The sequence below is a fragment of the Phocoena sinus genome, chromosome 9, assembly GCF_008692025.1.
Source record: "Phocoena sinus isolate mPhoSin1 chromosome 9, mPhoSin1.pri, whole genome shotgun sequence".
In the NCBI taxonomy this organism is placed as follows: domain Eukaryota; kingdom Metazoa; phylum Chordata; class Mammalia; order Artiodactyla; family Phocoenidae; genus Phocoena; species Phocoena sinus.
In genome coordinates, this window is record NC_045771.1 from 86,433,178 (window position 1) to 86,446,221 (window position 13,044).

General features: G+C 35.7%; 1 protein-coding gene across 6 annotated transcripts in view; it reads left to right on the forward strand.

Annotated features, from left to right (window-relative positions):
- Positions 1-13,044, forward strand: part of GSAP (gamma-secretase activating protein) — an 89,451-nt gene that overhangs the window by 1,310 nt on the left and 75,097 nt on the right. For all 6 annotated transcript variants that reach the window (XR_004351387.1, XR_004351388.1, XR_004351389.1 and 3 more), the window contains exons 2-5: positions 9,026-9,102; positions 10,102-10,158; positions 12,099-12,168; positions 12,476-12,529. Coding sequence is in view for 3 of the 6 variants with exons in the window: in XM_032642705.1 (XP_032498596.1) it covers positions 9,026-9,102; positions 10,102-10,158; positions 12,099-12,168; positions 12,476-12,529 (258 nt within the window). In the remaining 3 variants the exon portion in view is untranslated. The remainder of the gene's footprint in view (positions 1-9,025; positions 9,103-10,101; positions 10,159-12,098; positions 12,169-12,475; positions 12,530-13,044) is intronic.

Below are 13,044 nucleotides of genomic sequence, written 5' to 3' on the forward strand. Positions count from 1 at the left end.
CAAAAATCCTTTGTTTTGATTTTGATAAGGGAGTGGAAAGTGACTTTCGAGCCTTCCCAGCATTGATCAATCAAAACTTTAAAGAAGGGGAACTCTGTGATTTCCCAGGTGGTTTTTCAAGAAGAAACGTTTGCTGCAAATAATGTTGCATCTTCAGGGCTTAGGTTCAGGTTCAAAGAAACAATACCCTGGATCCCAGTTGTGCAAAGGAGCTAGCCACTTCAGTGTGTTTACCTCTTTTTTTCCCCCTCTGGTTTTCCTTAAACACTTAGACTTGCTGGAGGGCATTTTTTGGAGAGGTCCATCAAATTACCCATATCTACAACTCCTTTCCCCTTATCGCTGGAGAAAATTTTCTGTCCTATGGCTTTAGCAGAGTATCTGTAGGGTTCCTTGTCTTGGCATGTTAGTTGTTGGTTCCAAACAGGGAGTCATGTTTGTGTAGCTCAAGGCTCCAGTTTGACTAGTGAGTTTGACAAACGACTAGTGTCATTATTAGTAAAGCTTCACTTTGGGGGATTTTTTAAAAGTCTCCTGAATGTCTAAAGAGCTTTTGAAGATTTATGGTTTCTACCACAAAGTGGTCCTTCCTCTGGACCTCCACCTTATATAGCTAAGTGGCAAGTGTCTGAAAATGAGAAGTTAGATGAAGTGTGAAATGCCACAGTCTTATGTTTCAGTAATGTGTGTTGTGATTGAAAAGCTGTGTGTGAGCCAGTTAGATTTTGGCTTCCTTGTGTCTTTCACACATCTGTGAAGGCATATAAACTTGTGTGTTGAAATTTCACGAAACAGCAGATACCCCTGGGTCCTCAGAAACTAAACTTACTAGAAATACCAGATTTTTTCTGATATTGGTAGTATTTTGCTGCTGCAGAGCACCTTGGCAAGATATTAGCCCTATTATACTAAAAGAAATTGTTATTTCTGAAAATCACCAGTGGGTGGTAGCTCAAAAAACCCACAAGTCAATTATTCTGCTGCTGTAATTTGTAGCACTGGCAGGGGAATGTGGGATTCTATTTTATTTCTAGCACAGCTATTACTCCACACATTTGTGCAAATTATTTTCCTTTCAAAGTCTCAGCTTTTCAAATGTAAATTATGAATAATTATACCATTGTAAAGTCTCCTCTCTGCACACTTACTCTCTAAAGTTGAAGCCTTAATATTTTTACATCAACAAATACAATTGAAGATTTCTTAGGGGTGTTAAGTAGTACTCCTGATGTATGACATATTTCTGGCAAAATAGCCACAGAGCTGGGCTAAGTCAGCCAGGACAGAAATTCAGTGCATATATGATAGCATTTTAGTCAAAAAGGGGTTAAGAAGTAAGGAGACCAGATTTGGTTCCTGCATGTGTTTCTTGTTCTAGGTTGAACTTTGGGAAAATTATTTCTCCTGAAATAAAGGAAGAAAATATTTGTTCTTTAAAAATTAAAACAGTTATACAAAAGAATATTTTTAACACATCTAAGCTATAAATAATAAAATAAAAGCAAAACTGTGTACCCACCTTAAAAATAGAATAATATCAAGACTTTTGTAGGCTCTTTGTCTCCCTATTTGATCCTGTTGCTCTCCATATCCCTCATCTGTAAGTTGTTACCTACAACCACTTAAACGTTTATATTTTAACATTTCTTTGATCCTATTTGTAGTTTTAACCCATATGTATATCTCCCTAAGCAAAATATCATTTCATTTTGCTTGTTTGTGAACTTTAAGTAAATGAAAGAACACTATATGTATTCTTTTCATTATTTTCTTCTCAGTAGTGTAAGATTTATCCATGTTGACTGCTGTAGGTCGTTAATTTTCACTGCTGTATAGTATTCCATTTGTGTGACTATACAACACTATGGTGGACATAGAGATGCAGTGCTTAGATCTTCCTATCAAGAAAGGGCTTGTCCCAGGCACTGTAAGTGTGGGCGGCAGATAGCCCTCAGCTGTCAGCACCTTCAGGGATGGCCTCGGCAGAGGGTTGCGTCACCCAACTTTATGCCCCTTTAGTTTAGGTATGGCCTCCTTTAATGAGAGGGTGAGGTGGGGTATAAAGGCCTGGGCATTTTGACTCACATGGGACAACTCTGACAATTCATTTCAGTTCTAGAGCTTCCCCAGTGGAGGACCCCAAGGTCACCTGAGGCCACTGGGCCTTCATTGTAACTTGACTTCTTCCCCAGCCTGGTCCTGCTTCCTTCTCCTTCCTGCTACAGGTGTTAACCCCACTTTAGTAAGCACTCCCTAGTAAATACCCTGCATACGAAACTGTCTCGGGATGTTTCCTAGGAAACCCAACTAACTTATCTTTATCCCAACAGTGACATTTGGGAGGTTTCTGGGGTTTGCTGTTACAGTCTATGCTTTTACTAACCTGGTGCTTACTTTACATGTTTCTCTAGGATGGATGTCTGACAGTAGAGTTGCTGAGTCACAGGCTATGCATGTCTTCACTTTTCCTGGGTAGTGCCAAATTGTTTTCTAAAGTACTTGTACTTATTAACTACCCCATTTGTGGTATAGAAATGTTTTTGGTACTCTGTATCTTCACAAGCTCTTGATTTTTCCAGATTTTAAATTTCTTGTCAAACTGGTGGGTCTAAACATTACTTCATTGTGGTTTGAGGTTGAACATCTCAATATATTTACTGGCTATTTGAGTTTCCCCTTCTATGGGATGTTGGTTCATCCTTTTGTCTATTGTGGCTTTTTTTAATATTGATTTTAAGGCATTCTTCATTGTGGATTCTAGTCCTTTGTTCTTCATATATGTTGCAGATATCTTCCCTGAATCTCTTGGTTTTTTCAGTTTGTGATTACCTTTGATAAACAAGAGTTCTTGATTATAATGTACTCTAATTTATGAGTCTTTTCCTTTACGGTTTGTGGTTTTTGGATATTTTAAAGAAATTTAGAAGCCATGAAGACATTTTTATATTAACTTCTAAAAGCTTTAAAGCTTTTTTCTTTGAATTTTGTTATCTTTTTAATCCATGTGGAATTTATTTTTGTAATATGATGTAGGAATCAAATAGGGGGACACCAGAACCTTCAAAAGTAGCCCTGATATTTGCTATTTTTAAGCTGGGTGGTGGTTACATGATTTTGTTTTGTTATTTATAGCTTACAGGTGTTAATATATTCTTTTGTAAATTGCATTGTTTTTCTGTGTTAATAGCTAGTAGTTCTAGTGTCACTAACCAAATAGCCCTACCTTTTCTCACTGACAGCAAAACTACTTCCTTCACACATCAAGTTTCCATATGTGTGTGAGTCTCCTTTTCTGGGCTTTTAATTTTGTTCCATTGGCCAATGTTAGACGAAGACATCTTAGTAACTATCTTTCTGTTAAGTCTTGATAACTGGTAGAGTAAGTCTTCTCACATCAGTCATCTTCAGGATCATCTTGGCTATTCTATGCTCCTTGTTGTTACATATATATTTTGGAATCAGGCAGTTAGATTTCACCAAAGTCTGTTGGATTTTTGATTTGAGTTGCATTGAATCTGTGGATCAGCTTGGGGAGAATTGGCATCTTTACAATATTAAATCTTCCCAACTATGAATAAAGTATAGCTTGTTGTTTATTTAGAGCTCCTTTATGATTCTTAAGAAGTCTTAGAATTTTCTCCATGAAGGTTTTTACCAGATTTATTCCTGGGTTGTTATTATTTTTCGTTGCTCTCACAAATAGCCCATTTAAAAACATTATAGGTTCTAACTATTACTGGTCTGTAGCAATATAATAGATTTTATATATTAATTTTTCTGTCTAATGCTTAATCCCCTCTTGGAATGTATCATATCTTCAGGAAATTAAGAAAAAGTCGCCGGTATGTAAATTTTCTAAGGTTTAAATGTCACGTATATTTAAGACCAGAAATAATGTAGGTTTTCTTGCCTATATCTCCTTGCCTGCTTCAATTAGTATTAGATTGATGAATTTATTAGAATTTGTTAATGTTCCAGATTGATTAATCTTTCAAATACTGTAGTTATTCATTTTTTCCAGGGAAATGATATATTTTACCAGTTATCTGACTCAAGAGTAATGCTTTTATTGTTGCCTCCTAGATACCCCCAGACAGATTTGGGGGCCAGAGGATTGGCTCAGTCACATTGTTTTTGTTTATTGTTTTACTCTTCTCTCGCCACTGTCCTTCCTTTTCACTTTTCCTTCCCCCACCTTCCTAGTCTCCTTTTCTAATTCTTTTCTCTCTTTATTGCTTAACTAATCACCCCATCCTTGATTTTTCTCATTTTATTCAGAATATGAAATATAAATCATGTAATAATGTTTACTTCATACGTTTAGAAATTATAATATCTGGTCCTGTTGAGCAGGAGGTTTTATGTGACTTATTTACAGAATAGAAATGTCATAGGATAATTATATCTTAGCACTCCTTGATCTCTGTTTTAGGAACTAGTTCAAATTTTTGTATAGGGCTGTGAGACTCCCTCCACCCCCATAGTCATTGGAAAGAAAAGAAATACTTTTATTTGATTTTTGTCTCATAGCAGTTGGAAACCAAATTTACATATTTGACAGACATCTTCTTTTCAAGTGAAATCACTCATGTTTGGCAAAGAATACATTGAAGTGGACGAGACTTATCTGGCAAACCAGATTTTTTTTTTTTTTTACAAATTTACCCTAAAGTTTATTTGAAAAGATAAAAGGATGAGAATAGCCATGAAAGGAGAGTGATCACAGAGGACTTGACCACCAAATATTAAAAAGCATTATAAAGCTGTAATCAAAGCAATGTGGCATTGACTTAATAATATGTAGACGGGTCAATGGAACAGGAATAAATAGTTCAGAAATATACATAGGGGTTTACTACATTATAAGTGTGGCATTTCAGAAAAAAAATTCAATAAATGGCATTTGAACAACTGGGTAACCATTTGTAAACAAAGTATAATGACAAATGTTATCTCATACTGTATACGTATGAGTATAAATACATAAATAAATTTTAGTTGGATCAAATATATAATTAAAAAAATAAAAGCACAAAAATTGCAGAAAAAAATATACCAAGCATTTATATAATCTCAGGGTAGGAAAGACAATTCTGTGTATGACATCAAAGATAGAAACTATAAATGAAAATATTTATAGGTTTTCTTTTGAATTTTATTTTATTTTTTTAATACAGCAGGTTCTTATTACCTGTTTTATACATATTAGTGTATATATGTCAATCCCCATCTCCCAGTTCATCCCACCACCAGCTCCCCACCCCCACTGCTGCTTTCCCCACTTGGTGTCCATACGTTTGTTCTCTACATCTGTGTCTCTATTTCTGCCTTGTGAACTGGTTCATCTGTACCATTTTTCTAGATTCCACATATATGCGTTAATATATATTTGTTTTTTTTCTTTCTGACTTACTTCACTCTCTGTGACAGCCTCTAGGTCCATCCATATCTCTATGAATGACCCAATTCTGTTCCTTTTTATGGCTGAGTAATAGTCCATTGTATATATGTACCACATCTTCTTTTTTTAAAATAAATTTATTTATTTATTTTATGGCTCTGTTGGGTCTTCGTTGCTGTGCGCGGGCTTCTCATTGTTGTGGATTCTCTTGTTGTGGAGCACGGACTTTAGGCACGCAGGCTTCAGTAGTTGTGGCACTTGGGCTCCGTAGTTGTGGCTTGTGGGCTCTAGAGCGCAGGCTCAGTAGTTGTGGCACACAGGCTTAGTTGCTCCGCGGCATGTGGGATCTTCCCGGACCAGGGCTCGAACCCGTGTCCCCTGCATTGGCAGGCAGACTCCCAACCACTGTGCCACCAGGGAAGACCTGTACCACATCTTCTTTATCCATTCATCTGTCGATGGGCATTTAGGTTGCTTCCATGACCTGGCTCTTGTAAATAGGGCTTCAGTGGACACTGGGGTGGCAAACCAGCTTTAATTTTTCATGAGCTGTGACTCACCAACACCTTTAATATCTAGGTACTCTCCGTTTTTTTAGTAGGTTTACTTATGCAAGTGTTTATCAGAATGCTACATTTTTCCTTCATGAACTCTGATTTCACTGAACTGTAAAATTAAACCACATTTCCTCATTTGAAATTGCTAAACTTCCTCTTCTGGACTTTCCAGAGAAGAGTCAGAATGAATAAGCAAAGAGGTTATTGAATAAGTCTTTTTAAAGGGTGTGTCTAAAACATGAGCAACTAATCCGGGAGGAAGGGCCGATGGGTTTATAGTGTGTGGTGAGACCCTGGTCTCTGGCTTATCAACATTGCTAAATTTATCGAATGCAAATATCCTTCAGATGAGAACCATGTACTTAACTGCACGATTATTTAAGACTGCAATTCTTACTCCCTAACAGACCCATGAAGGCATTATTTTTATTATTTCTTTCTACTCTGGTTACATTATAAGCAGGTCCTAGTTATGCTATCTAATGAATATTATTTAATGTATATTATAAATATGTAGTTCACTGGTTCTCAGCCCTGGTTGCACATTAGAATAATAAGGGAAACTTAAAAATACAGACACCAGGGAGTAGGGCCCTCACCAGCTCAAAAAAATTAGGATATTTGGGACAGGGCTTGGGCATCCATGTTCTTTTAAAATCTGATTCTAACACAACACAAGCATTGAGAACCATTGATTTAATGGAATAAGCATGTATCATGTGTTGTAATCTGTAATAAGCATATATCATCTGTTGTAATATTTTCTCTTAATATTTTAGTGATTTGGAAATAGATGTGCTTTTGCAAGGAAATTGGATTTTCTTAGCAAGATTCTTGTAAAGAAGTTTCTTATCTTAGTTGAAACCTTTTAAGTGTACTTTTGAGAAGGTCTCTTCCAGCATCCTTATAATCTTGAAAGAAAAAAAAAATGCTTCTCAAAATATTGACACATTGCATTCCAGGAGCTTTGAGTCATGTGCAGGATGAAAAGAAACTCACTGAAATCCTCTTTAGATGTCTGCAAAATCTACCTTAAAGGATTTTTGGGTAATTATCCGTTTTCCCATTGTGAGTATGATACAGGAAACTTAGTTCATTCTGTTTACCTTTTCCTAGGCTTGAAATTAGTCTGTGCCACTTTTTCAATATACGGTATTGGCCAAATATCTTAACTTCATTGAAACTCAGTTGTTTTACCCATACAATGGGCCTGTAGTACCTTACACAGTATGATTGAGATAGCAACGAGAACTCTGTAAATTATGAAGTGCTGTTCAGCAGTAAGCTAATTGAATCATACTATTATCCTAAGAGACCAAGTGATTATTCTTATTTTTTTTAATATTGAGAATAATGTGTCTGATACCTCAATATACATTGAAAAGTGTATATACCCATATATAAGCAACACTTGCCCCCTTCTTTGCCCTGCCCCCTGAAGAGCCAGGCAGCTTCTTCTTGTGAGGAGTTGGCAAGAGAGGTCTCAGGATGATTCCTAAGTTCTCAGTGAACCATCTCTAAATGTTTTCCACTCCCAGCTCCAGTGCAGGGGTTGAGCTCACCAATTATCCTGATTTTGTGTCTTGATTTTTCCTTTTTAATCAGGAATACAAACTGAAATTTGCTCTGATTTATAGGATATTTTGCATATGTTTTGTCTGAATATTGGAATTTGTCATAATCAACATAATATTTTAACATCTAATAACACTATTCTTGTGTGGGGAAAATGAGTCAAGTTTAAGCAATTTAATTTTGAGGAAATTGGGGATATATACTTTTCTTCCCAATTAATGATGATAATTATCAATGCTGTTTCTAACCAGTGTTTAAATCCTTTAACTGCAGAAATCGGAGGAATATCCAAAAATTTTAGAAGAAAAATGATGGTCAGTTAACTTACAAGTTAAATGTTTTGTGTAAAAAATCTTTATATTCTTTGTCAAATATGGCCTTCATACAGAAAAGTACACAAATCACAAGTGCAACTCAGTTAATTTTCAGAAAGTGAGGCACACCCGTGGAACTGGCACTCAGAGCCGGAAGGAGAAAATTAATAGAACCCCAAAGGTCCCCTTCATACTCCTTTCCAGCAATCACTCATCTAGCGCAATAGATTCTTTTTGCCAGATTTTGAAACTTGTGTGTAAATTAAATCATACAGTTTGTACCTTTTTGTTAGGGGTGAGTATGTGGGCTTCTTGTACTCATTTATGCTGTATGTTATAGCAAGTTAATTCATTTTTATTGTTGTATAATATTCCATTGTTTGAATATACCACAATTTATTCATTCTTTGCTTGATGGATATTTTGGGTTTCCAGTTTTGACTATTATGAACCATAGTGCTATATTTATTTATTTATTTATTTTTGGCTGCTTTGGGTCTTTGTTGCCATGTGCAGGCTTTCTCTAGTTGCAGCAAGCGGGGGCTACTCTTCTTTGCGGTGTGTGGGCTTCTCACTGCGGTGGCTTCTCTTGTTGTGGAGCACATGCTTTAGGCATGCGGGCTTCAGTAGTTGTGGCACGCGAGCTCAGTAGTTTTGGCTCACGAGCTCTAGAACGCAGGCTCAGTAGTTGTGGCGCGTGGGCTTAGTTGCTCCACAGCATGTGGGATCTTCCCGGACCATGGCTTGAACCCGTGTCCCCTACATTGGCAGGCGGATTCTTAACCACTGCGCCACCAGGGAAGTCTCTGAATCATAGTGCTGTAGGTGTCATATGTGTTATTTGCCACAATATGTGTATACTTCTTATGAGATATATGTACAAGGGCAAGTTTTGAGCCATATATATTCAGCTTCAGTAGATTCTGCAGGTTTTTTCCAATGTGTACACTTCCATTAGCAAGGCTCCCTTGAGGTACTTCCTAATCACTGCTCCTTTCCTCTTCCCTAAAGGTCATTACTAGTCTGATCTCTAATAAAATAGATTAGCTTTGCTTGTTTTTACACTCTATGTAATGGTATGATCAGTATTCTTTTGTATTTGGCTTTTCACTAATATTGTATTTGTTAGATATGTTTGTAAACATCTGCTAAGTATTAACTTGCTATTATTGTTTCAGGTGTTTTAGAAAACAATTATGAGAGCTTACGTGTACTAAATGTTGAAAGAAACGGAAATATTATTTATACCTATAAGGTATGCCTATATTCTTTTTTTTAATTGTGGTAAAATATACATAACATAAAATTTACCATTTTAACCATTTCTTTTTTTACAGAGTTTTATGCTGTATCTTATTGAGGGGTAGTGAATAAGACCTGTTGGCATTTAATCTTTAACATATGACATTTTTTATTTTGTGAGATTGAATAGGGTAATTGAAATTCAGTCTTATGAAATATTTTCTCTTTTTTAAATAAAAAACTATACAGTGTCTGACACAGTGCTCAAATGTTTTGAATAGATGAACAGTTTCATTTTCTACAGGAAAAATGCCAAGTAAGAGATGTTTAAACCTAATTAATGTTAAATTTTTATCTTTGAGAAAATATTATTACTATACATCATCTTTTCAAACTTATATATGCTCAGACTTTTGAGGTATTAATATTTGACAGTGTGTTTTCAATATTAATTGTTCTAAGGAAAGAAAATTTAACTTTACAGATAACTTTACCGTAGTAGTGAAAAGTGGAAGAATGATAACAGTGGTCAGTTTGCTTTGCACAGTTGTATTACTGTACTTTTTTTTTTTTTTGCTTAAAAAAAGTTATTTTAAGTGTATCTGTGAGGAGGCTGCATTAAAGGAGTTGTACGATTGAAAAAGTTTTACTTATAAGAATATCAGGGACTTGTTCTGGTCACTTTCAGTGACCATCATATATATTCTCTTACAGAAATAAATGAAAGTACAAATGAAATAAATGGAAGTACAAAAAGATTCGCTCCTTCACCATGCTCAGTCCTAGGAGACAGGGTCCCCCAGACTCACTGAGCTGTACGTTCTTATTGCCTTTCACTCTTTGATCCATATGACCAGCAGAAACAGGTTCAGTCCCTCTCTGACATGCACAGCAGGCTACCTTTAGAGTGCCTGTTGCTAATACTGGTTGAATTATTGCAGGTTTCTTTTAAAACTAGTAACTTCCTAAACAATGACATTTAATAAACATCTCGTTAATTTTTTCTTTTCAGGATGATAAGGGAAATATCTTCTTTGGATTGTATGATTACCAGACCAAACAAAATGAGGTAAAAATCACCGTAGATTATAGTTACTTATTGGTTACTTTCCTGCTATTCAAGTTTTCCGTCTTTCTAGATACAACTTATTTCATTTTATTTTCTAAAAATTTAGTTTATATTTCTTTGCTTCCTTCTCTTCTCCCTTTACCATTATCTTAAAAATAAAAAATGTGTAAGGAGTCCTGGAACAAAATGTCACGTGGTCTCTTAGTCCTTTGAGATTTAAGCCAAGTTGGCGCAAACTAACTATCCAATGTTCTGTAGGAATGTAGGAAGTCCAATGCCCTCCCCCGGATTTGTGTGCTCCCAGAAGCTTAGGATCTCATAATGACCTCTGGCTCTGACTTCTGCTTCTGCGTAACCTTCACTGTTCTTGCTTCTCATTACTTCTCAAAGATCCAGGTTTAGAACCAGCCTCCTTTTCTTAATCTTTCCTCAAACCACTCACGTAAGACATTGGTTAACGTGACAGGCTTGTCTAATTCTTGGGGCAAATGGGAGGGAGTCACTTTGTGCCTACATAAAAACAATTTACCAGTATTGAGGGACTCAGAAGTCTATAAACGTACACTGGCACAGAAGACGCTCCAAGACACATTATTACATGAAAAAAGCAAGTTGCCAGAATAATAATTGCATTTATGTTTAAAAAACTTGCAAGACAAATATATACGTGCATAAATATATATTAAAAACTCATTTTGAATGATCTGGAAGGCTACGGAGCAAATTACAAACATGTTTCCTTTTTAGAGGAAATTGGAATTGGGTGAATGTAATGGAGAATGTAGACTTTTTATTTGGTAGTGTTTGCATGTTTTAAATGCTGAGACTCTCCTTGTGCGTTATTTATTAATTAAAAGGATAAAACACTGAAAACTTAAGTGTATACGTTCATGACTCTTCTTACTTATAAATAAGAATCCCTCAGTTAGAGCAAGAGTCAAAGGAACCCAAAATTTCTCACATGAATTCAGAGCCTTCTTATTAACTCAAAGTTCCCTTTTCCTGACTTTTCAACATTTTCTATCAACTTCTGGCCACTGGATTCTAGTATGTTCTCAGTGGTTCTTTAGTCTGCAGGTACTAATTACCTTCGTAATAGTTCTGCAGTCACTGTTTCTCTTAGCCTGCTCTCTCCTGAAGTCTAAGGCTCTATCTTTCCTTATCCTCTAAGCGTATTTTAAGAGACTTTATTTAATATAACTGTGATTGGTTCCAGTTCCTCAATCTGCACCTCACATCCTCCTTCTGCATGACCATTTTAGTTTTCTTTACTATTCCAGGAAATGGAATCTTGCAACAATCGAACAGTAAGAAAATAAAAATAAAGATTAAATAAAAAAGAAGACTGCTTTGCCAGTATTCTAAATATGGGAGTCCTTTAGGGGATGCACTTGTGACAGTCTGTTAGACATAGTTAATGATGTCATAGTCATGTAAATTGATTAGTTACTTGCCTCAATAATCATAATAGCTAACACTTGAGTACTTATTATGTGTGGCAGACATTGTAGTAAGTACTTTCACATGGATTATCTAACTCACCACTTCTAAGGATCTCCTGAGATAGGTTGTATTATGATTTCAGTTTTACTGATGGGAGGATAGAGAGGTTGAATAACTCATCTAAAGTCACACAGCTAGCAAGTGGCAGAGTTAGGATTTGAACCTTGTTCTAGCTTGGCTCCAAGTTCTGTGCTCTTAACCACTATACTATATTGTCTCATGGTTAAGTTTCAGTGCCAAAGATGGCCTACAATAGCAAACTTTTTTCTTAAAAAATAATCTGAAACTTCTCAGTATGGATAAACTGGTTCACTGGTGGTTCTTTAATAAAATGCTTTGCCACAATGATACTTGCTGGAGAGCTGAATGGGAATTGCATTCATGAAATTGTTGTTTAACATGAAACTCCAAATTAAAAAATACTTCTGTTTTAATAGCATCTCTATACATTTGAGAAAGACTTGCAAGTTGTCAGTTGCTCAGTCAACAGGGAGAGAACTTTGTTGGGTAAGTTGAACTCTTTCATTGCTACAATTCAAGAACTAAACTACATTTTTTTAGTTTCAAAGTATTGAATTTTTGCAATATTTGATCATTCTATAACAATGGTTTTCTGGGAGAAGATGCACTTGGGAGATTAGGTTTGAAATAAAGAATCTGTAGAGTCTATCTACAAAAAAGAATACTTTGTATTTCACCTTAATTATCCACTGACAGCTTTGAGCCCTCACTTATTTTGGGTATAAAATGGTAAACTGTCAAAGCCGCTGTATGGATCATTTGCTAATGGATTATTTTTTTCTTTTTCCATTAGCTGCAAGTTTAGTTCAAGCTGCTAAAGAGGGAAGAAGGAATGAGCTTCAACCAGGTAATGAAATTACAGTTTTTAGTACTTATTGAGAGATGAAGATTTATTGAACTACTGTCAAATTGCAAGCATTTTTACAAATAGCTTTATCTCAGAATAAAAAGGCAAAGGTCATGTCAAGCATGAAAGAGAGGTTTCTTTACATTTTTTCCAAGTAAACAAGAAAGTACAGAAAATAATATAACAGTGAATAACAAATATTAAAAAGGCAATTAGCATCTATAGACTGAGCATGGAGAACACACTAGAAACCCTACAGGCAGAAGCTGGTACAAAAGGTTGGGAAGACGTTAGTATTGCTTGGAGAATGCCATTTTATCCTGATATCTGGTGAACTTCTAACCAGCACATATTGCATTATGAATAGACCACGAATTCTAAATAAAAATCAGTTCTACTCATTTGCTGAGGCCCACTTCATAGTTGATTACTTATATGATTCCCACCCTCACTTCCTTTTAACATTTTTTATCATCCATCTGTTCAGAACTCAACAAATATGGAGTGCCTGCAGT